The sequence below is a fragment of the Musa acuminata genome, chromosome BXJ2-1 (genome assembly GCF_036884655.1).
Source record: "Musa acuminata AAA Group cultivar baxijiao chromosome BXJ2-1, Cavendish_Baxijiao_AAA, whole genome shotgun sequence".
Classification (NCBI taxonomy): domain Eukaryota; kingdom Viridiplantae; phylum Streptophyta; class Magnoliopsida; order Zingiberales; family Musaceae; genus Musa; species Musa acuminata.
This window is the reverse complement of record NC_088338.1, coordinates 1,483,856-1,507,213: the sequence shown is the minus strand read 5'-3', so window position 1 is coordinate 1,507,213 and position 23,358 is coordinate 1,483,856. Positions and strand designations below refer to the sequence as shown.

At 38.6% G+C, this 23,358-nt stretch overlaps 3 protein-coding genes and 2 long non-coding RNA genes across 11 annotated transcripts; 3 read left to right on the top strand and 2 right to left on the bottom strand.

The window, feature by feature from the left end:
* Positions 1-866: 866 nt before the first annotated feature.
* On the bottom strand, positions 867-4,037 carry LOC135598360 (GDSL esterase/lipase At4g10955-like). Of its 2 annotated transcripts, none has more exons than XM_065092016.1 (2): positions 3,768-4,037; positions 867-2,006 (listed from the first exon to the last, which is right to left on the bottom strand). In XM_065092016.1, the coding sequence occupies exons 1-2, from the start codon at positions 3,929-3,931 to the stop codon at positions 1,025-1,027; spliced, it is 1,146 nt and encodes a 381-aa protein (XP_064948088.1). In that variant the 5' UTR covers positions 3,932-4,037; the 3' UTR covers positions 867-1,024. The 2 variants fall into 2 exon arrangements, with proteins under 2 accessions (XP_064948088.1, XP_064948089.1); XM_065092017.1 differs by having other exon boundaries at positions 867-2,001; positions 3,768-4,013.
* Positions 4,038-5,678: 1,641 nt separating this feature from the next.
* LOC103988091 (ras-related protein Rab11B) lies at positions 5,679-12,645 on the top strand. 2 transcript variants are annotated; one of them, XM_065091507.1, is made up of 3 exons: positions 5,679-6,075; positions 11,808-12,287; positions 12,508-12,645. In XM_065091507.1, the coding sequence occupies exons 1-2, from the start codon at positions 5,858-5,860 to the stop codon at positions 12,238-12,240; spliced, it is 651 nt and encodes a 216-aa protein (XP_064947579.1). In that variant the 5' UTR covers positions 5,679-5,857; the 3' UTR covers positions 12,241-12,287; positions 12,508-12,645. The 2 variants fall into 2 exon arrangements, with proteins under 2 accessions (XP_064947579.1, XP_009404888.1); XM_009406613.3 differs by lacking the exon at positions 12,508-12,645 and having other exon boundaries at positions 11,808-12,486.
* A 315-nt stretch (positions 12,646-12,960) lies between these two features.
* LOC135598359 (uncharacterized) lies at positions 12,961-17,173 on the top strand. Of its 4 annotated transcripts, none has more exons than XR_010481536.1 (3): positions 13,040-15,241; positions 15,773-15,901; positions 16,199-17,173. It is a non-coding gene; the product is annotated as an uncharacterized LOC135598359 (long non-coding RNA). The 4 variants fall into 4 exon arrangements; XR_010481534.1 differs by lacking the exon at positions 15,773-15,901 and having other exon boundaries at positions 13,046-14,401; positions 14,507-15,241; XR_010481535.1 differs by lacking the exon at positions 15,773-15,901 and having other exon boundaries at positions 13,051-14,621; positions 14,716-15,241.
* A 1,144-nt stretch (positions 17,174-18,317) lies between these two features.
* LOC135598358 (uncharacterized) lies at positions 18,318-20,857 on the top strand. The gene is made up of 4 exons (XR_010481532.1): positions 18,318-18,491; positions 19,104-19,156; positions 19,365-20,434; positions 20,575-20,857. It is a non-coding gene; the product is annotated as an uncharacterized LOC135598358 (long non-coding RNA).
* Positions 20,858-21,405: 548 nt separating this feature from the next.
* On the bottom strand, positions 21,406-23,321 carry LOC103988108 (delta(8)-fatty-acid desaturase 2-like). 2 transcript variants are annotated; one of them, XM_018822496.2, is made up of 2 exons: positions 23,064-23,321; positions 21,406-22,985 (listed from the first exon to the last, which is right to left on the bottom strand). In XM_018822496.2, exon 2 carries the CDS (start codon positions 22,960-22,962, stop codon positions 21,601-21,603), a length of 1,362 nt encoding a protein of 453 aa, XP_018678041.2. In that variant the 5' UTR covers positions 22,963-22,985; positions 23,064-23,321; the 3' UTR covers positions 21,406-21,600. The 2 variants fall into 2 exon arrangements, with proteins under 2 accessions (XP_018678041.2, XP_018678037.2); XM_018822492.2 differs by having other exon boundaries at positions 21,406-22,976; positions 23,064-23,315.
* Between the last annotated feature and the right edge of the window lie 37 nt (positions 23,322-23,358).

Below are 23,358 nucleotides of genomic sequence, written 5' to 3'. Positions count from 1 at the left end.
ATAAGTTTCCGAGTATTAGATGCTGAGGAACCTACATGTGTGGGTGGGTGGGTTCTTTCCACCTATGAAAACAAGAACATGGAGGGGGACAAACCACTTGGTGGCAGGAAGCTTGTAGAGATACACTATAGAGAATGCACTTTTGGTAGAGCATGTGTTTTGGCTTGACATGTAAAGGTCATTTTAGAAGTCTGTCTTTGTACATATCCATCAAAAAAAGCTAAGAAAGTGCTATTCCAGATAACATTCTGCAGTGTCTTTATCAAGTTTGTGTTCATTGTCTCCTTGGCTTGGTTGAAGGATAAGAGAGATATGCCCATCTATTAGTCTCCTACATCTCTTTAGCTTTAGCTTCCTTATCTCCTGCAGTTTTCATGGTGGAAAGAGAAGTTTCAATTAATTGTTTTCTTATCTGCAGGTTTGCTATTTTGTTAGACAACTCCAAAACTTCCAAGTTTTTGCAGGCTCAAAATATGTGACCTGAGTTTGCTGATTTAACTACTGTCCAAATCCTCCATCTAATTTCCCATAAATAGCATGTTCTTTTATTCTTTCTCAAGTGTTTTATTTTGTTAGAAGCTAAATTCATATTTCATATAGGTTCTTTGGCTATATATTTGCCAATTTAACTTACATTTTGATCACTGTTCAATAAAAACAGAAAACTTCACTCACAATATACCACTGAGTATATCAAATTGACCAAGAAACAAGGTTATGGTCACTAAGCAGAAAGAGAGAGAAAACTCTCATACAGAATGAGTGGAAACAGTTGCATATGTCATGAACAACTTTCAATTTATGCAGAAATAGTAAGAAGAAAAAGAAAGCATCCAACAGGCTCACAATCAAGTGAAACAGTAAACTGAAGAATGAGATACCCCTATAGGAGCTTGTAACTTTCAATTCTCATTCAGAATCATACTAGATATCACAAAACTAGGTATCATGAACACCTTTCGACTTTGCAGAAAAGGGTTAAGAGAAAAAAAATGATATTATCATACTCTGAAAAGAGCATGTATCAAGATTTTCCATGAGCTGCTATGTATAGAGACCTCAGCTGCCTGTTTATGAGCTTACTTTGGTGGAGAGCCTGTTGGAGTTCAATGTCATCAGACCACCATTGCTCCAATCCATGGGCTTCAAGGAACTTCCGCGGCCCCTTAGTCATGACAAAAAGCTTTGCCACTGCCTCTCCTGAACTGTTGTTAATCATCTTGGCCTTGTCTGAGCTAACATCAGTAGCAACAGCAGTGCCAGCAGCATCAATGTAATAACAACAAATATAGTCACTGTTATTTACATACAAATGAGGCATCCATTTCTTTATCTCATTACTGAACATCTCTCCATTTGCAGAAGCTTTCTCCTTCTTATCAATTGAAACTTCACCTTTTGAAGGCAGTATGTCCTTAATTTTCTTCCAGAGAAAGGCTGCCTTCTCACCAGCACTTCTGAGACTCATTGCCACTGACACAGATGGTGGATTAAACACATGGCACTCCACAAAAACACCTTGTTTGGCCAATGCTTTGCCTACTTGCAGAGCAAATCCAGCTCCCAAGGAATGCCCAGCAATACTCACATTGCTGCTGCCAAATCTGTCAACCATCAGCTTAAGTGCTTCTAGAGCTCCATGAAACCTGACCGAACCTTTTAAGCTTTCCCAAGCCAGGAAACGCAGATCATCCTCTAAATCTCTCATAATGGTTGGATTCTTCAGTAATGTCCCCCTGAGTGCTAGGACAGCCCTAGGTGCACCAGCTGGTTTCATCAATATCAGTTCAGACAAAGCAGCAGATCGGTCCCACTCTAGAACTGCACCATATATGGAACCATCTCTATCATCCACCAGTGTCTGTCTTCGCTTATATTTAAAGGGTTTCCACCATTTTGGAGCGAGACCATTCATTTCAGTTTTTTTATCTTGTCTATCTAGTTCCAGCAAGTAGACCGCCTGAATGAAACATGCTATTACCATCCTTTTGTAGTTTGGATCTTTCCTGAAGCAAAATTAAGAGTGATTAGCATAATGCATCAGAATTTTAAAATATGGTTTGAAAGGATGTATACCTAGAAAAGTTCCAGAGACAATAAAAAAATCAGTGTTTCAGAAAAGAAAAAAAAAAAAGGTAGAACAAGAGTGGTGGTCACTGTCACAAACAAGACCATGAATATACTGATTATTCAGAGCTCTCCTCTTGATGGACAACTTTGCTAATTTCTGTACACACAGTGATGCTCAGAATAATCAAGGGTGAAGTAGTCCATTGAGCATTTTGCTGACCAAAAGTATCTTAGGTTTGCTTTTTCAGTTAAAACATGAAATAAACAAGTATGCAATCAGCCAGTAATTACTTTCATGCTATTTCATGGTTTTATCTGATAAGTTGTTTGAAACTTATATATAAATTCTTTGTGCAAGAATATGCAGATTATGAAATAAATTTCAATACTAGAATGGACTGTTAATACCTCTATTCTTCCTTACAGTTAATTTCCAAGGCTAGGGAAGTTCAGACGTGGCATGAAACTAGTCTTAATATATCTTTTAGTTGAGAAGCATATTAGTGATTGATTATATTGGTTGATGTGAGATGTCTTACAGTGTTTAGGCTAGACAACTACTTTAGATCAATCGATGGAAAATATTGCTTCACTCTCATTCTTCTTTGGGCTTTTGGCCATCCAATGGTAATGCCACCACATTTTCAGGTTTATTGCCTGTAAATGGAGTGAGATTGAAGGAAATAAATAAGATTATAAGACTAAATGCTCATGTAGGAAATTGCTTGCTTCAGGTGTTGGTATAGGAGCATTCAAGATGTGGGAAACAGAAAACAGCATACCTTAAATAAGTAGAGAAGTTATTGGTCTTTCTATGACAAGCAAAAGTATGGTTTAATCTTTACACTAGCAAGTAAAAAGAATTATTTAAAACTATGTTGAAAACTATTCTAATGGATTTCATATAAAATTTAGCTCATCGAAGCATCATATCATGGTTTTAACTTTTATGAGACTAATTAGACCCATCTGCAGAATCATCCTTCTACAATATGGATACTTTAACCCATCTCATGCTTGCAGATTTATTAAGCAGAGGTAAAAATAATATCATGATTTCTATTACTTGATGAAGATGAACATTTAACCACACAAGGGATATAAATCGATATGGAGTTCTAGCTTTACCTAAAAAGTTCTTTTCCTTCGACAAGCTCAAGTTCACTTAAACAATGGAGATTAGGTAGATCTCTGGCATCATCTATATCCTTTATAAGTCCATCAACTATTTCCCATCAAACTAAGCTAGTACAATCTATGATTGTTTCTTGTTTAATTAGGAGAAACCCAAAACCCACGTAGAAAAGAAAACCAACAGGGTGCTCATCTGGACCTCAAACTCCCAATTATACCCACAATTAAAAGATACCGTACCAAGACAAAACAGAAAACTGTAGGACACTCACTCTCTTTTCGATTGAAGATACTTTGCATCCCAATTTGATGATCCCCAGAAAGAAAAACTAAAGAAACACTAAAATGAAAGAAATTGGAGGGTAAAAAACTCAACTTTCTACAAGGTGGCCTACTCCACAAGAACTTTCAGGCAAGAAACCCTAGAAACCCACCCCAGGAACAACTCTAAACCCTCGAATACATTTCAAGAACCAAACTTGGTTAAGGCAATAGATTTTTTATATATATAAGTCGATAGAGAGAACCAGGTTCTCCAATCAGGACAGAGAGAGAGAGAGAACCAGGTGGAGCGGATGAGATCTCTCCAGTTAGGGGAGGAGAAGTTGCGTGGACCAGACACATGGAAGTCGAACGGGTGGGCAGCGACCGTGGCCGACTCGCTTGTCCCCTCATGTTGTCCTCCTCCTTCTCCTCCCTTAGCCGCCTGCGGTGAGCTCTTCGACATTTCACTTGACTCTCTCCTCGTCCTCCGACGGGCTCTCGAATGCAACTGCCCGATCGAGAAGACTAGAAAGAGAAGAGCAGACGCGGAGAATAAAGCGAAAGGAGATGGAAGCTGGCGAGAAGAAAAGATAATTATTATGGAAAGGGAATTTTGGGAAGAATATGCGATTTTTTTTTCTTTTTTTGCATTAATTCCTCGAAAAAGGCTTAATTTGGATGATTTTTCGAATAAAAATATCATATTTTGGATTTTTTTTTTTCTCTATGCATCTATTTTCATATTGGTGCACTCTACTTTCATATATCCCAAAGAAAGTATCTATTACTTTCTAATACTCATATTTTCATAGATTTAGGGTTAAATGAAAAAAATAAAGGTTTATTATCTTTTATTAGGGAATATATTAAAATAATTATGGTTTTCTTCCAAAATCATTCAAGAATTATACTATAAATTATCATTAAAAAAAACCTCAAGATATAATGATAAAACTAATAACTAAGATTGATGAAGATATAAAATAATTAAACTATAGCATTTTAGATGGAGTTAAAATGTTGTTGGCTACTGAACTAAGTGCAACTTAAAAAATATATCTCATTATTTATTATTATTATTTTTATAATAAATTAATATAAATATTATAAGATTTTCTAAAGTATATGGAGATAGATTTAAGGTTAAGTGGGAAAAAAAAGAGGGTTTAAGTCTTTTATTATGAAATATGTTTGGATTAGTAGTGACTTGTGGATTGAAAACTCTTTCACAATTAATTAATCGAATATACAAAAATAATAGGAAAGGTCTAAATAAATAAGAGAATAAGAGATGAGTGAGACAGTCTTTATAGTAGTTTAATTATTTTACATATGCTTATTCATTTTTTTAGAATTCTTTCTAGTGATCTTAAAAGAATTCTCTTAGCCAAATCAAAAATGAGATAAAGATATAATCATAAAGATGTAATTGATGGAATTACAAGTGTGGTTAACATTGTAAGTTTCTTTATAGGGAAGGAATCAAATCTATAGGGGGCACCACATAATTATCTCATAAATTAAACCCCCACTTTTTTTCTAGTCATTACTAGAAACCATTATAAAAAGATTAGAGGCACCACTTTGGATCAAAATAATGTTTTCAAACTTTTGAACTATCTAAATATTTTACCAATTTAAACATTAAATGATTTTTATCGAACATACCCAATATAATTTTATAAGAAATTTGACTCGACCCGATCGACTTACGATAAGTTCGTACATTAGATATAGATCGACTCCGAATGATCTTAATTTATTGCAGCCAAAATTTTACTCTACTAAATAAATAAGAATTTTAAATTATTTTTAAGCAAATCATTCAAAAATATTTTAATAAATTATTTTGTAAAACTTTAAGATGTATGATAAAAATTAATAAGTAAGATTCATGATGATTTAAAATATTTAAACTTCAGTTATAATATTCTTGAATGAAGTTACTATGTTTTTTATTACTGAATTAAAAATCTATTTTTTTATAGGAAAGCATTTGAGTATAAAAAAAATTAGGAACTCTGTGTGAGAAATATAAAAAAAATATTAAAGAAAAACCCAAAATGTGATATTTTCATCGAAAATAATTATTTAATTTATTTTATTAATATTATTTTATTTTATGTTATTGTAAGTATAATCACAATGGGTATCCTTTTTCATCTACTATATATATGATTCTGAAAAGACTCGTTCCGTTCGAGCTCGTCGCTGTCTCGCTCGCTCATCTCCTGAGCCCGGCGCTGATGCCAAGAACCCTAGCGGCGACGACGAAGAGCCGCCACCGCCACTCCTTCCATTGAGTCGGGAGAAAGGGCGGCGGAAGGAGCACGTGCCTCATATCCGGCGTCGAGGCGTCGGAATCAGTGCTGTTGGTGTTGGAGGTTGAATGGCGTATAAGGCGGAGGACGACTACGACTACCTCTTCAAGGTGGTGCTGATCGGGGACTCCGGCGTCGGGAAATCGAACCTCCTCTCGCGGTTCACCAGGAACGAGTTCAGCCTCGAGTCCAAGTCCACCATTGGCGTCGAGTTCGCCACACGAACTATTCGCGTCGATGAGAAGGTCGTCAAGGCCCAGATTTGGGACACAGCCGGCCAGGAGAGGTTCGGATTGCCTATCCTCCCTGACATGATTTGTTATGATTATGATTTCGATCCGTTCTCTCTGTAGCATGTCTAGGTTTCCGTAGGTCGGCCTCGCATTCCTGGGTATCAGATCCGCCGTGAGGTGTGATTGCCATTTGTCAGATCTGATCTCTTGTTATATCTGTTCAACGCATTTAGGGTTGATACTACAAATGACGGTTGACAATTCTCGGAGGATAATTGTCATTTTAGTTTATAGTAGCAACATCCTTCTTATCGTCTGCCTACTTTTCAATCTCATCTTTGTCTTCAGACTCCCATTCCTCTGCAATAGTCGTAATTATTCTCTTTCTGGACACAACCTGGCCAGATGGTTTGTAATTCTATAGCTAAAACAAGTGACTCCTGAAATCTTTCTTCCTCAGATACCTGGCGTTTCGACGCTGAGGTAGCACGTGAAAATACTGGAACAAGTACTAATTTTGGTGTTGCACCCCGATCCAGTTAGTCCCACATTGTCTGTGGGCTCTGGCTTTGGTTGGTACAGGAGTTGTGACTGCAGGAGTTGTCGCCAACTTTCAAAGAAGTTTTGAATAGCCTTTCTTGAGGGCTTCATCCATGTGATTATCAAAATTATTTCTCCAAACACCAAAACATGTTTGTAATTTTGCATCAATTCTTCAAACCTTTCACATAAATTCCTCCATTGTATCTTCCCTCACATGCACTTTAATATAACAACAACTTATGCCTCCACTCATGGAACTTCTATTTGTTGAATCACTTCTTTATTACTCCATATATTTGATTGCATCTGCAGCCTTTTATTCACTCAATGTCACACGTCATGTTGTATCACAAGGCTCATATCAGAGTCCTTGCAACTTGCACATACAATCAATACCTCTGTTCAATCTTTTCGTTAGTATTAATAATCATAGCATTTGAATTCGAGCAAATTACAATTTGATCAGAATTGTTTCTTAAAATTTATTTGCGTCAACATTTTTAGACTTATAAATCTACTACTAAGTTTTTGACATTCTTGAGAGGGCACAAATATTTGACCTTAACTTGCTGGTTTCTTTTTCTTTAGGAATCAATTCCCTAGTGTAGGACCTAATTAGTGTTTATTTAACTTATCACAACAACAATAATTACAACAATAAGAACTCACAATGTCCCAGTTATTAGGGTTCAACTACATGAATTTTTTTTACCATTGAATTTTATATGAAAAAATATCTTTAGTTAAATCCGGAGCATTTAAATATTTATTTACAATTTCTAATAAAGTTTTCTTATGTCTTCTGGTACCTCTCCTCACACCAATAATCCAATTTCTTAACAAGTTGCAAATTTGATCAAAATGAAAAATACTTGTATAGTAAATAGAAGTTTAGCTGTCTTAGTGGTCATCTTTGTCTCTTTTTTTTCTTTTTGAGGAAGTCAGTCTATTGATGAGGTCACATTTGGTTGTATCATTGAGCTAAGACTGATGAGCTGACTTTGGTTGTTCTGCTAAGGTGAATAATATGCAACAGACAACTAAGATATTGAGGTGAATTGTGAAGAGGTACTCGCCAAGCTGGGATGGGTTGAGCCAATGTACTTGCTGAATCGAAATGTTCTGAACTAAAGTGTCCATTTGAACCAAGGTGATTTGCACCAAAAAGGCTCTAAAATCAGTTGGGTAAACTAGAGGGGGCATTGGGAATATGTTTAGTGGGTCCTCATCCAATCCTCAGGCCCCAGGTCAACACACATTCCGATATGGAGACTAATCTGAAGTGAGTTCAATCACTTTACAGTTTACGCTGGAGGAGGTCCATTTTTATAGCACCACATATCCATATATCTCATCTGTTATAGGTTGTTACATGCATCGGGTTGTTCAGTTTTTGTATCATGTTGTTAATCATTGGGACTTGGCAGTTTATATATTGCCATGTCAACTTGAACAAAGGAATTTAATAGGCAGCTTTAACCGTGTTGACATCATGTTGGGTCATGTAGGTGTTATCAGTGTCACCCTCCATTGCTGTTTTCTGTGAGGCTTTACTCCCATATCATATATGATCCTTGAAGAACCTTCATTTTGAATATGGTATTGTGTGTGATAAGTATTTTTCTTCAAATTGTTTTCTAGCAGATACTAAATGATGATGTGTTTCAGATCCTAATTGTGAGGATACTAGAGGAGACATAGTCAAAGAATCCACTTTAGATGTCAATTCTTTGACTGTAGATTGTTCAGATTCTAGATTTGTACATCTTTGATCTTGTCTAGGATATGATAGATGATACAGTGCAAAGAATTTGGGCATGTCAATGTTTTGAATGATATATCTGAAAGCTGGTTGTCCAGATTCCTTTTGTTTTACTAAATTTTGCCCTTGTCTATTATGAAAATTAAAGAAGTGTTTCACACTTCACTTCAGTTAAGAGGATTTTAATCATTCTTTTAAGCTCATAAATATTAAGTAACAAGGTTCAAGGAATTGGGAATGACACTGAGATTGTCTAGAAAATGTTCAAAATTAAAACAAACTCATTATACTACAATTACTATCAAATTCGTTATTTTTAAAATGTTATATATCAATATGGCATTATCAAGTAATGAATTAGCCTCATAAGGGTGATGATAGACCACTATATTTAAAGACTATAGAAGCTACTCTACTTGGTAGCTGTTAAGGATGATTTCTTCTAATTTTTAAATTCAACTCAGGTGGCCATTTGATGTTGACATGTCAGTGACTTATTGGGCTGATATAGGATGTTAATCCCAGAATAAGGGACTAATAATGTGATCTAGAGCTGATTATAACTTAGATTTGATCATGTTCGGACTCTTCGGACTCCAATTATTTTATGTTGTAGTTAGATCTGTGATATTCTTTTGGCAATTTGGAGTTTTCTGTAGATGACCATTTATATTAAATTTGGATTGATTAGATAGATATAATCAGTTTAAATTATAAGTCTATCTTATCACAATTTTTAAATTTCTATACTGAATCCTATTCGAAAAAGGATTATGTAGCCAAATATGTAGGAGTCATCTAGTTATGGATTACATAACCACTCTATGTCTTCGGCTGCGTGCATTGATCCTTCCCATAGTGGTTTCACCCTTTTAAGTGAAACTTGATAAGATGATGTAAACTCAAGTTACTGACAGAATGAGGTTTGAAACACGTTAGGATAATCAAAATCAATAAATGGCAAGTCCTCCATAGTAAACCATTTCTGAACCTCCATAGCTTGATGAATCGTTGAACCTCCATCTATGTGGTCCTAACCTGTACCAGTCAATACTAGTGTATCGTATGTCAGTATGTCAGTACATACTGGTTTTTAGAAAAATGACCAAATAATAGTTGAAAATTACCTGACATTAAAAAAACCATTTTAATTGCTTTTTATCCTAATTTAATATAATTTCAATTTAATTTTGATAAGAGTAGTGTGCAAGTGAGTCATAAATGGCTAGTAATTATAGGTTGTTAGGATAAGCTAGTGAAAAGTCATACATACCTTAATTGAAGAGATCTTCCACCAAATGATGCCTTTGAAACCCTCCAATTGAAGCTTTTGAACTTTTGATGAGCTCTGATCATCGATTATGTTTCTTAATGAGAAATAGAGTGAGAAAGAGTAAGAGTGAGGGGGGGTGAAAGAGGGGTGGGAGAGGGTTTAGAAAGAGGAAAAACAGCCAAAACCAGGGGTCCAATGGTCAAATTGGCTGTTAGACACCCATGATTTAACCCAAGTGAACTGGTATAATTGGAATCCAACCGACTGATATAGGTCAATGACGGTTGAATTTCGATCGTATCACCCGAGATAGGGGGTGTACCAAGTGGTACACCCCTGCCTACTGTGTACTGCCCAAAATAGGATAGTCTTTGTAGAGGTTGCCGGGTGGACTAGTACGTATCGCCCATTTCGTACCATATTGGGTGGTACAATTAACCTTGTTATGTAGCAAAAGGATGATCTTGCAAATGCTGTTGAATGTAGTGAAGTGAGCAATGGATTGACTGGTACATATCAACCATTTCATACCGTATCAGGCGGTAGGACTAAACTTGTTATGTAGCAAAAGGATGATCTTGCAGATGCTATTGAATGTACTGAAGCGAGCTATGCAATCCGTAGGTGATTACGAATTAAATTTGATTATGTTTAGGCTCTACATTGATTATGTTAATCTACTTTAGATCTGCAATGTCTTTTCTCAATGTTATTTTTAGAAGATAATCAATTATGTTATATCTGGATTGGTTAGGTAGGGATAGTTAGATGTTAAGTTGAATTCTGTCCTATTGCTATTTTTATTTCTTTATCTAGAACCTATTTAGAAATGGATTCTGTAGCCATATATATGGGGATCATCTTTAGTTAATTCATGGATTGATGGCATGTTATTCTTTCTTATCATCTCTCTTCTAATCACTGTCGTTGTCCCTATTTCTTCACCGTGCTTACCACCAACTGATGCCTGTTATTCATAAAGGTTTGCATTCCTCCTCATTCTGCAACAATGAATAATGATAGCTAGAGGTAAGTCGAGATCCAATTGATATTACCAATCCGATCAGGATCGGATAGATGTGATGTCTGGGAAAATTTTTGGTCTGCATTATACTCTAAGATCTCTTGAGTGATATATTTTTACTAAGTTTCTGGTGTTAATTATTAGAATTAAATGTGGTACTTTTGCCTCTCAATTTCTCATAGTATGGGACTTTTTTATATCAACAAATTCATGATATTTTAATTTGCATACATTCACAAACTTACATTTTTCTTGCTATTAAATGGCACATAGAAGCAGTTGATTTGTATTCATGAATTATGTAAATGCATGGACTACTTTACTTCCATATCCACAGTATTAAATATCACTTTTTGTGCAGCATCGAGGCATCATTTTTCATGCTATGGCATTTTTTTCACATATAAACTTGGTATGTCCTCTTGAAAATGGATCTTCTGCATTTACTTTTGACAAAGGGCAATGCTGTATGGCAAATCTTTTCTTGTACATCAGTGATCAAGAAGCATCTAAGTTATGCAATGGGTCAAAGGTGCCACTTAGTGCACATATATACATTTCTATGAAATTTTAATGTCCTATGCATTGTTATCATAACAGTATAACATGAAACAAATCGAAATAAGTTTTGCAATATGTTTAGTCACTTGTAAGGGTAAGAACCATACCATGTTTAGGTGCTTAGTTGGTCCTCTCCAATATAATTGTATTTGCTCAGTTAGATAATGAAACTCTTTTGTGTATTTTCAAATAATGAAGAGTTGAATACCTCCAAACTCTTTGGAGGTAGTGATGAATCTTGAAGAAAGCTTCTATGTCATCAGATGCTATCTGGAAAAATCAGTTTGTCATTGATGTTTAATCTCTTGGTGTCAAATCCTTTGCTTTATTATGTCTTGTACTAGAAATGTGAATTGTTTAATCTCTTGGTGTCAAATCCTTTGCTTAAGTTAAAATGAATGACTTTCATATCTACAATTGTGTTTCCTCACAGGAAAGCATTACCGTATGCATGTGTTATATATGCCAAGCACATAAAGATCTTTCTTTTTCCTTTTATCTGATCACCATAAAGCTCTTTCTTTGGACTGCACTCATTTGTCATTCCTCATTTCTAGAGATATGGTGCTTCCAATGTATAAAGCATGTGCAAGCTATAACTCTTGCTTCTCTGTTAAATTAGATACCGGGCAATCACAAGTGCATATTATCGAGGAGCAGTTGGTGCACTGGTTGTGTATGATATAACTCGTCATGTAACATTCGAGAGCGTAGAAAGATGGTTGAAGGAGCTTAGGGAGCATACTGATTCCAGCACCATAATCATGCTCGTTGGGAACAAGGCAGATTTGCGCCATCTTAGGGCAGTTAGCACTGAGGATGCAAAGGATTTTGCTGAGAGGGAAAACTCCTTCTTCATGGAGACATCTGCTCTGGAGTCGATGAATGTGGAGAATGCCTTCAGCGAAGTGCTTACCCAGATACATCATGTGGTGTGCAAGAAGGCACTTGAAGCTGGTAATGATCCTGCATCTCTGCCAAAGGGGCAGACGATCAATATTGGCTCCAAGGATGATGTATCTGCTGTCAAGAAAGCTGGTTGCTGCTCGGCCTAGGTTCGGAGGTGACGTCAACGTTTTGATAACCGAAGGAATCGCTAAAGGTCATGGCATGGTTTCTTACCTGCATCTATCTATGATAATGTTATTAATATGACACCAGTGAAGATGTCGTACCATAGTATGACATTTGTTGAGGATTTTGGTATGTGATCTAAGATGGTTCAAGATTAGGATTTTGAATTTGCACTGTCATTTTGTTGCAGTAAAAACCATTTTGTTTCATAAAGGATCCATTGCTTATTAGGGTTCTTCAAACTCCAGGCTCTGTTGCATCCTTCTATTGAGTGTGACCATCGGAGTGGAAGCAGTCTACCCGCAACCATAAAAGGTTAGTAGGAGATTCAGTGAACCTTCTTAATCTTTAGCAGTGAATATTTATAGATCCATGGAACAGTTATACCTTCTTTTCTCTTATTTTCCAAGTTATATATTCACATGTACAAACAACTGTGAATTGTTTCGTATATTTGTTGAATGCATTGATGTTTTCCTTTTTCTTTTGATAAAATAACAAAGATTTTCTTATATATATATATATATACACCACACACACACACACCCCAATTGATGGATTTATTACTAATCTACGGCATCTAAATATGATAATAACTCTTCATTTTATTATTTATTTTAATTTATTGAATAAAAAAAATATAGTAACAAATTATCAATTTCTTCGAATAATTTACATATTTCTGCTATTAGAGGCTCATATATTATAAAATTTAGTAAATAACATCTCATTTAATAAGGTGAGGGCTGATCGGTAATTTGCTCAAAAAGTTGGTATGGTAATCTGATTAAAAGGAAAAAGGAAAATTCCAGTTTCTGCATCTCTTCGCCCCTTCCTTCTCCCCCTCGCCCCGCTCTCGCGTTCGATCGATCGTCTGTCGTGGGATTTCGAGGTCCCACGTCGCTGTATCCGATGGTTTCGGTCGCACGAATTGATGGATTCCGATCTCTGGATCTCTCGCCTCGGCGCCGCCAAACAGTCACTACTCAATCCAGCACCGGAAAAACATCCAACCGGGTTATTCTCCGATCATACCTTCGTTTGTCCGCTTCTTTTCTTTTTGATTTTGTTGGTCTTTGTTATGGAAATCGTGGGCAATTGTGCGTTTGGTTGGGAATCGCTCGTGTTTGATGGGAATCGAGTGTAGCCGTGCCGTTTGACGACTCGAAGATTGGATTTTGCCAGACCAGTGGAGCACGGATTAGTTCGAACAGCTTTTGAGAACATTTGGATCTGTGGTATCATTTGGCATTATATGTGATGGAACTCTTATTTCCCTAATTTCTTAAGTTGAAGTTACTAGAACAGATTGAATGCTACATGTTCATCATTCATTTTGAACAGTTATGAGCCTACTTTTGTAAATCTGACTTCCTTGGTAGGGCATTATATAAAATTTGGGTCCTTTCAGGGTCAAAATTTGCATCAAATATGGATGTTTTGTCATCTTCACTCGTCCATGAGGAACCCTATCCTAGACAAAATCTGTCCCATAGTGCATGAAGCCAAAATGGAGGGTCCATAGTGTAGCTCTGGTACCATTTTAACAGCCTGAGTTGTTAGTATAACTTGTATGGAATGGGCCTACTAACATGGTCCAAAAGTATTAGTTCTCTGTGACTAAAATAATTCACAGCTTTACGGAGGTCTATTCTTTCTTCTTGTGCCTATACTGCTCCTCAAGGATTTTGGATTACATGGTACAATGTACTTTAGAGGACACCATTTTCTTGCTTGATATTTCTTGGATTTTCTTTGGACAAAACATCGATTGTTGGCTTGATGCCCTTTCATCAGGCTGGTATTGCATATTTCATGACAAAGAATTAATCTCCGTCTCAAACTTTAAAGTGCCAAAAAAAGGGTGTGCCGTTGGATGATTATTGTTTATAATTGATCAAAACAGACTTGCCTGATCTAATTTGATCAAAACAGACTAGCTTTGAGAAACAAGAAGGATTACCACAAGAAAGGTGCATGTTGACGTATTATCATGTCTACAAGGTAGCTTTTAAGAGAAAAGGTATAAGACATTTGAAGGGAAATTCATAATAGGAAAATGACAGCTGGAGGAATAATTTGGTGATGCTCTGGAATGAAGCAAGTTGAGATTATAGAAGAAGTTGTATGGATTTCTAACAGGTGATTAAATGACAATAAAGAGAAGGAACTCAAATGTTGTACATATCAGTCAAAACTGTTTTGTTATATTATTTTGACATTATTATTGATATTTGTATAATGCAGTGAGCAGTCAGATGTTGTCTTTTTGTGCTGACCAACAATGGAGTTGAAGATGTATTGTCCTGTTCATTCAAGTGAACCGTTGACTTGTCAATTATGCAATATACTCACCATTTTGGTAGATCATTCTTGTTTCTTGAAACTGTAGTTTATCTTTTACCTTTTGAAGTTGTTAATTACTAAACAGTAGCTCAGCTATGTTGTGTATGCAGATTTCTATGAGAGCATAAAAGGGAGATTGAGAAAGAAGTCTTGTTTTTATTACCACTTACTCAACGGTTACAAATGCACTTGAAATTGCGTGTGCCAAAACCAGCTATCAAGGATCCATGGAGTGATGCTGTGGGTCTGGTCCTCCCGGAATCGTGCGTTTCGATGCATATGCTGCTGTCGCCACCATCTGCCCCCGGATTGGCCCGATTACGAATGCAAACTCCCCATTGGTTGCCATCCATCGGCTGATCACTCGAGGTTCAGAAGTGTGCATGGAGGAGACAACCAATGTGATGCAAAGACAAAGTCCCAGGATCAGCCTCACCATGTATCCTCCTTGTCAGAACTCCTTTCACTACCAAGTATCAATAGTTGCTAAGGCCTCTGGCTTTATAGAACACTCGAAGGAGTTCAGATTTTATATACAGCAGCAAAATGGATGCTTGCTACTCGACAGTGCTTGTCTTCTGGCCTACCACTATCATTGGTTGGCAATGAAGAAGGATGCTGCAGCTCTTCTTCAAGGTATATATATTCATTTCTTTTCTGTTCTCGTCTGTTGGTGGTCCATATATATATATATATATATATATATATAGAGAGAGAGAGAGAGAGAGAGAGAGAGAGAGCAGTTTACCCAGTCAGTTTCATGTAGATTATGAACGGGCGAGCACACAAAGAAAGAATGGGGGCGTATGATAGAAGCACGGCAAAGAGCACATCAATAAATAGGCACTCACCTACATACTCATTAGTTATCTGAGATTTTTATTTTCTCTCTCCTCTCTGCATGAAAGCTCCGAAAAGGTAAGGACGATAACTTGGCCAAATGCATGCATAACTCCCAGAGTGCCTTTTCATGGCCATAACCATGAGCCAAGGCTCCTTTGGACTTCTATCTTCATCATGTCAGATGCAACATATATGATCACACTAAGAGAAATTGGTTTAATTAGACAAAACTGCATCAGATATTTTACCACTTGCAGTTTCACATTGTCGATTATTTCAGTATGAGGGTGAAGTTTGACCTATCCCACATTGGCACATGGATAGGTGATGACTAGCTGAGCTGCTGCCCCTCTCTAGATGCAGCCAGTTCCTACTGTTGAGATCTCAGGAACCATCTGGACGTCATTATCAATCACATCATTTTAGCCAGTACTGTTGCTTTCACCGGAGGAGGTTAGTGATAGTGTTTCATGTCACTCTAAGTGCAAGATTGTCAGTCTTGTCGTCTAGGCTAGGGGATCTGCACAAGGATTGCCAGCATCAGTTTCCTTGTGGTAGGGCTCCCTGGTGGGAGCAGGATGGTTGATCTGCATTTGTCAGCTAAGTAGCCCCATAAGAGAGAGAGGGAATTTCAGAGTATAAAGGAAGTCTCTCTCTCTCTCTCTCTCTCTCTCTACTTTCTTTTAAGCTTTACTTGTGCAATGAAGGAGATCTCACTGAAGTTCTTCTGATGGTTCTTTTATTTTGCAGGGGCATCTATCTTCCTTGGAGCACATAGGGGTTCGTAGGAGTTCATAGACAGGCTAGAGGAGTAATCTGTCTCCGGCTCAGTCCAAAATCATGTTGCCACGGTGACTGGTTCTACTCGGCACAACAGAACAGGATGATTTGGCCCTACCAGTTTACTGCTAACTAGAAACAAATGGAGTAGATAATGCAAGAAGTTTTCATATGTTCTTGAGGTCAGTGACCGAACAACTTGAACAAGAAAACAAAATCTGCAGCCTCAACTACATTTGCTCTTAGTGGCAGTGGTGTCCATGGCGAATGGTCAACCATGATGGTGGTGCCTACTCGTAAAGAGTACCTCAACACAGCATGATAAGGCTTTTACAGCGAATTTGGTGACACCATATTGTATGTTTATTATATGTGGTGGAAGATGATCCCAGAATAAGATCTTGGAAAGGTGACGACTGTAGCAAGTTGTGGATTCTGGTGCTGTTAAAGATCTAAAGAGAGTATGCATATCTCCATATCAATCAGGCCAAAGAAAAGTGCTGAATGGAAACATCAGCTTCTGCACCCAGTGCTGAAAAAGGCCATGAAGGAAAGAAAAGTGCTGAATGAATTCATCGGCTTCTGCACCCATTGTTGAAAGAGGCCATGAAAGACCAAATGAAGCCTTTTGCAAGAAGTCACAGCGTACAAAGTGTCTTTTTCAATGGAACAGCGTGGAACTCCATGATTGACAGGTCTTCTACAAAGTCGTATTGTCAAGCTTAAGAAGTGAAAGCTACCGAGGAGAAATAATCCTTCAGATTTAAGAAAAATAATTTCTCGCCAAGTTTTATGTCAATCAGATATCTAGTCCTTCAGGCATTGGAAAATTTGATGTACTTGTGTACGTAGAACACACTTCCTTGCCAAAAAAGAAGGGTTTGACAATGAAAATTGGCCATCAAGTAAAAGGATTTTTGTCATTATTTTGACATTTAGAGACAATATTTTGTCATTAATGATTGATTATGTTATTTAGATTCCAAGAACTGAGATTAATATCCTTAATTAGAGACTGTAATTCTTAAGTTGTATAAAGGAAAAGCCAAATCCAAATTAAGAGTTTGATGATCATTGTATACAAGTTGTATGTTTGTTTCCTCATTTTAAAGTTAATACACTTGTGGTTTAAAATAGAATGATAGCTTAAGATCTTGAAGGGCCGAATCCAACCTTTTTAACCAAAAAGAAACAGAAGACAACAACATAAGCACTATGAATCTTAAAGTAGTCCACTATGAATCCTATCAATGAAAAAATCACTCACCTAGAAATTGGTGGAATGTTTGACAAACAACACTCATAGTCTTTTGAGCTGAAAGGGGAGTCTTCTTTTCAATGACTTTTACAAGACAAATGATAAGTAATATAAATAATAAACAAGTATAGAAGCAAAAAGGCAGCAGCATCAAAGTGTAGCTTGTAACTTTGCTTGTACTTTCATAAGCATATATCTACCATCCTCACCTCCTTTGTCCTTTCTGCCTAATCCTGATATCGATAATGAAATCTAGTTGAACTTTACACCGTTAATGGCAGAATTAGGTTGTATTGGTTGGACACGATCCGTTCGATCCATAGTGTTGCTTCCAGTGGCAAGTCAACTGTCCTTTCTTTTAATGCCTCGTATTGTCTTCTTCTTCTTGTCGGTCACGGTAGCAATTCTGATGTTGTGTGAGAAAGTTACGATGATTTGATGCAACAAAGCCAAATTAATCTCTTGTAATCGATTCAAACCGATTCAGATGGTCGAAGTCACTACAAACATCATGAGGTATCAAGAGATTGTTCAGAGACTTGCCAATTCAATCACATCATCTTTTACGTTCGTTTGCATCGTCGGCAGCAGAACAAGGAGACAAAAGTTCAGCGTGGCCACAACCAACACCTCATTTTTCCACCATCGGAGTGCCATCTGCAAATGAACTGGAAGCTCTGAACTAAAGCACGCACTCAACCACATCAGAGGCCATTAGGATTCGCGTGAGGAGAAGAATGCTGAGGATAACTTGCTTCGCCAATGAACTCGAACCATCACGCATCCACTAACCTTAGTGACTACACAACGGATGCCATCGAGAGAGTGAGTGCTTGTCCAGTCTTTTTCCCTTGTGCAACTTTGAGTTACCTGACCTCCTTATATTCTCCTCCTTGGAACGGACGGGGAAACAGATCAATCGAGAATCGAAGATGGATTCGGTGGCCCTTCTCTTCTTCCTCCTCCTCCTCTTGTCAGCGACTGCACCCTCAGAATCATTTGCAGGTTGGTTGCTGTGTCATTTTGATGTTTGTAGTTAATAGTTTCCGAGCTAGTCAATGTTAAATTCAGATTTCTTTGCACATATTTTGTATCTACCGAAAAGATATACAATCAAAACTATTTCTCGACTCGACAAAAATATTTAAAATATATATATACCATATACGATATCTAAATATTAACAAATTTATCAAAAATAGGTCCGATCACACCTACAATGATGTAGGTGTGATCCATATGTAAATATGATATCGATTTACGTTAGCTCGAATGACCAATCCTCATATATATATAACCATATTTCGATATGTCGAATAAATTTATATTTTTAGTATATTCTCACTTTGGGTTTTGCAAAATAAACCTACTAATTCTTTTACTCCGGATAGTAAAAGATTTTGAACGAAAAACTATATGTGGGTACGATAGGTAATTGTAAAAATTAGGTTCATTTATTTAATGAAAGGGTTCATTCTAACGAAAATTTTATCGTAACGATAGAATTTAAATCCCGAGAATATTACTAAGGAACCTCGTAAGGTCTTTTTTTTTTCTCTCTTTATGAGTGGATCAAAATTTTTTTTTTTACCATTCTAACTTTTTTTTTTTTTTTAGGTCATCAGAAGTTGATGCATCATGCTTCGGTACCACACGAAGCTACGAAAAAGGTATTTAAATATGGTAAAATTAGAGGTTTTTCTTTTTTTCAAGAAATTATTATTTACCTATCTTGGATGAACTAAGAAAATAATCTCATATTATCAAGGATCCAAAGTGTCAAGATTACATATAATAGATTTAGATTAAATTGGTGTCTGACTTGTATATATTATTAACTCTAGAACTTACTGTGATCATATCTATATACACATGCAGAGTTCATCCAAGGATAATGTTAAGACCAATGACTATGGAGCATATGATCCTTCCCCAGCTCTCAACAAGCCTCCTTACAAGCTCATCAATAATTGACGCCACATCCACTGCTACAATGTTGCTCATGGTTCTGTCGATTAACCTTATAGATATTTCTGCTGCTCAATGTATTATCTAACAGGTCCGTACCAGTTGTGATATATGTATACATATGTATGTCAACTATGCTTGATGATAATAACACAGTGAGAAGCTGTGGACTGTTTTGTAGTGACCACGGCCTTCAAAAGAGTGTTTTTCATCAAAATCAGTGTTCTTGATTTCTTCGTTGCTCAAGTTAGTAACGTGTCCGAACTAAAATAATTTTAGGATTCGAAAAGATTATGAGAAATAAGATGAATAACTATTTATAGTCATGAGTTTCTAATCGTTTACGATTTAAAATATAATTATTTAGAAAAAAAATCGTCAAGTTAGTCAAAATAATCATTGAGGCGACTGATGATATGATAATATCCTCGTTATATTCGATGTGGTATAATAATTATCGAGGTGATCGGCATAACGATTATTAACTCTTGGGATGATAATTTTTATTGTTATATAAATTATTATTTTTAACGGTAGTTATATAAATCCACATTAAATTTTTTATTATTGTAAGATAAAGATATATTCAGACCAAAATCAAAAAGTGACTGCTACCAATTTGGCAAGACCTTAATGTCCTTCCATCCTCTAGTTGATATATGGTTCCCATCTCCCATGCCAACCTGTTTACTGGAAGTCAACGTCAAAGTCAAAGTCAACGACCTCCAGGTTCTTCAATTGCGGCCGTCTCACCAGCTTCCGAGAGACAGTGAGCTGGCGGTCTTCACAAGAACCATCCAATTCAATCATCCATTCCAATTATCTCCTTCGACCGATATCAAGTATAGAGATCGATCGATCGCTCGATCTATCTTTCTTTCTGCCTCTTGTTGCCATGGCTGAATCCACGAAACAGATCGTCGTCGTCATTCTTCTCACCATCCTCCTGCTCGGATGCCATCCTCCCATCTCCTTCTCCTGTGCGCATACACTCAGCACTCCAATTTCTTCCTTCTTTTGTCTCCTCCTTTTCCGAGGCAAAAACTAGATTTCTTCCGGTCGATGCTAGATCTACAGATTCGTGTTCTGAAAGCAAGGTTTGGATGCTGCGATCTTGCAGGTACTCCCAGGAAGGCATTAGCCAGAGCTGGACGATGCGGGGAGTCGGACGATCCCATCCCAAGCCCCACTACCATGACAGCGTCTCAAGCCTCGAGGAGGCCTTACGTGCCACCGTCGCCTGCCGGAAATCGAGTGGTAATTTACGAAGCACCCCCTCAAGCGCCGCCCCCGCTCGTAGCGTAGACGAGCAGCGAATGCCGAGTCTCTTATTTATGTTCGTCTGTTAGTGTCTCCTATACCAAAGCCAATAATAGCTTTACATAAAGCAACGTTTGGATGCATATGATTACTCCGACCACACACAGCTAATTAGACTTCGATCCAAGAGATGGGAGAAAGGTAGGAGACGACATGGAGGAGAGCTGAAACAGAAAGGAAACCAGAAGGAACTCTGCTGGGTTTGGCCATAAAACTTGATTCCTGCTCAATAAATTGTGCTTACAATTACATGATTTTTATTTCTTATACTATATCATAAAGATATTTAGTCTCACATTGATTTAGGAGTACGAAAACCAAAGACTCGTAAGTAAGTCGATACGCGCATAACCGAAAACGAATAATTTCTTGTAAGTTTATGGATCACACCAATGACCGACAAGGTTGATAATAAACAGTATAGACGTATTCAATATAATTGTAATTGGTAATAATGTGTCTGTAAATTTGATTAATAATTAATGACGTATTAATACAGTATTTATTAGCATTTTTCTTGTTGGCCTAACAGAGGCTACATATAATGCAGACTGCCACCATTTTGTTCTCTCTCTCTGCATCGGAGCTTTTCATGCTATCAGACTCTTTTTCTTCTCTCATATGAAAAATGTAGACAGAAGAAACATCAATTCGATCGAATGCAGAATCACACGACAAAGATGGATGGAGAATCCCATAGACACCCTATCTATATGCGGATGATGATATGTTCTTCCTTCTTTCCTGGATTTCCTTTTCCCTTGGGCAAGAAAAGCCGTGTAGGAAAGGGAAGACTGTGTCGGAGAGAGTGGGCCGAAGACGTTGGTCATCCGTGGGTGTTCACCGCCTCCCACACCAAGTTCTTGGGGACCGGATTGGCCAAGTCCCTCGCCTGCAAAGCCGCCGTCCTCAGCGTCCTGATGGTCCTCACGTTGGCCTCCCAGAAGGAGAAGTTGTCGTACGGAAGGCCGTGCTTCTTGCAGAGCTCCCGCACCAGGGGCGCGATCCGCCGTAGCTGGCACCGCGGCAGCCGCGGGAACAGGTGGTGCTCCACCTGGAACTGCAGCCCCCCGTGGAACCAATCCATCCAGGGCTCGCAGGTGATGTCCAGCGTCCCCATCGTCTGCTTCTCGAACCAGTCGTTCCCCCGCGGCGGCCCGACGTAGACGCTGGAGGAGAAGTGGTTCAAGCAGAACTGGACGTGCTGGATCCCGGTCACCGCGAAGCTGGCCACCACGAACATCACCCTCTCGCCCCAGCTCGGCAGGTAGGAGACGAGCAGCGGGAACCAGACCCAGAACACCCCCAACCCCACCAACTCCATGCTCCTCCCCTGCACCCTCTTGTTCGACAGCAGCAACAGCACCGACTGCGCGAAGAGATTCAACCTCGCCACGCACATCACCGGGTAGAACGTCCAGTGCTGGTAGCTCACCAGCAACCTCGCCACCCCGTCGAAGCTCATCTTCCGCTCGTAGAAGTAGGACGTGAGGCCGCGGAATAACTCGGAGGAGACGGCGAGGACGGGGATGTGCTGCACGTCGGGGTCGAACTCGAGGCTGTTGCACGCGATGTGGTGAGCGTTGTGGTTCCGCTTCCACCATTCGATGCTTATTCCGGCGAGGCAGTTCCCGGTGACCACTTGCATGATGCGATTCACCAGACGGCCGCTCAAGATACGGTAGTGGCCGGAGTCGTGTCCGAGGAACCCCGACTGCATCCACAGGAACCCCAGCACGACCGCGCAGCCGAGATGGACCCACACGCTGGGAGAGCAGACGACGCCGTACACGACGGCGGCGAACATGAGGCACATATGGCAAAGGACGATGAAGGTTATGTGACCCTTCTTGTCGAAGAGGCCCTTCTTGGAGATATCGGTGATCAGGCGTCGGTAGTCCTTGGACACGTCGGAGACTCGGTAGTCGGAGAGGTAGCCGACCAGGGGAAGGCGATCGAGGAGGGACCAAGCGGTGCCCGGGTGGTAAGCGACGAAGGCATCGGTGACGTCTTGACCGGCGAGGTTGAACAGAGGGAGCTCGCCGCCCGGGTGGTCCTTCACCCAGTGGGTAGCGTCGTAGACCTTACCTTGGATCGAGATCCACAGGTCCGAAGGCGTGTTGTGCAACCGGAGCTCCTCCGAGGAAATGTACCTCTTCTCTGACTGCTTCTCATCATCTTCACCCATGGCTTCCACTGTTGCTGCAAGATCTATACCTGAATGAATCAACGAACGCAAACCTAACAAATAGATTCGGTCCTATCATCCATCCCTTACTAATTAATTACCTCCCCGTCTTTGCCGCGCTGTCCTTCGATCCCTTCCTCTGCTTTTCGCTCCCACCGGGTGGTGAGAATTATTGTAGCGAAGAGGAGAAGGATGGGAAAGAAAGAAGGGAAACCTGCAAATAAAAAGACAAAGGCGATCGATCGTTCATGTGCCACGACTCTTACCTTCGACCAATGCGGCAGACAGAAAGGATGCGAGGGAAACATGGAGTATGGATGTTCTTCGTCCACTCCTGCCACAGATTTGGTCAACCCAGCAAACCTCGGATTTGGTGTAGCATTGCTATAAATAGCT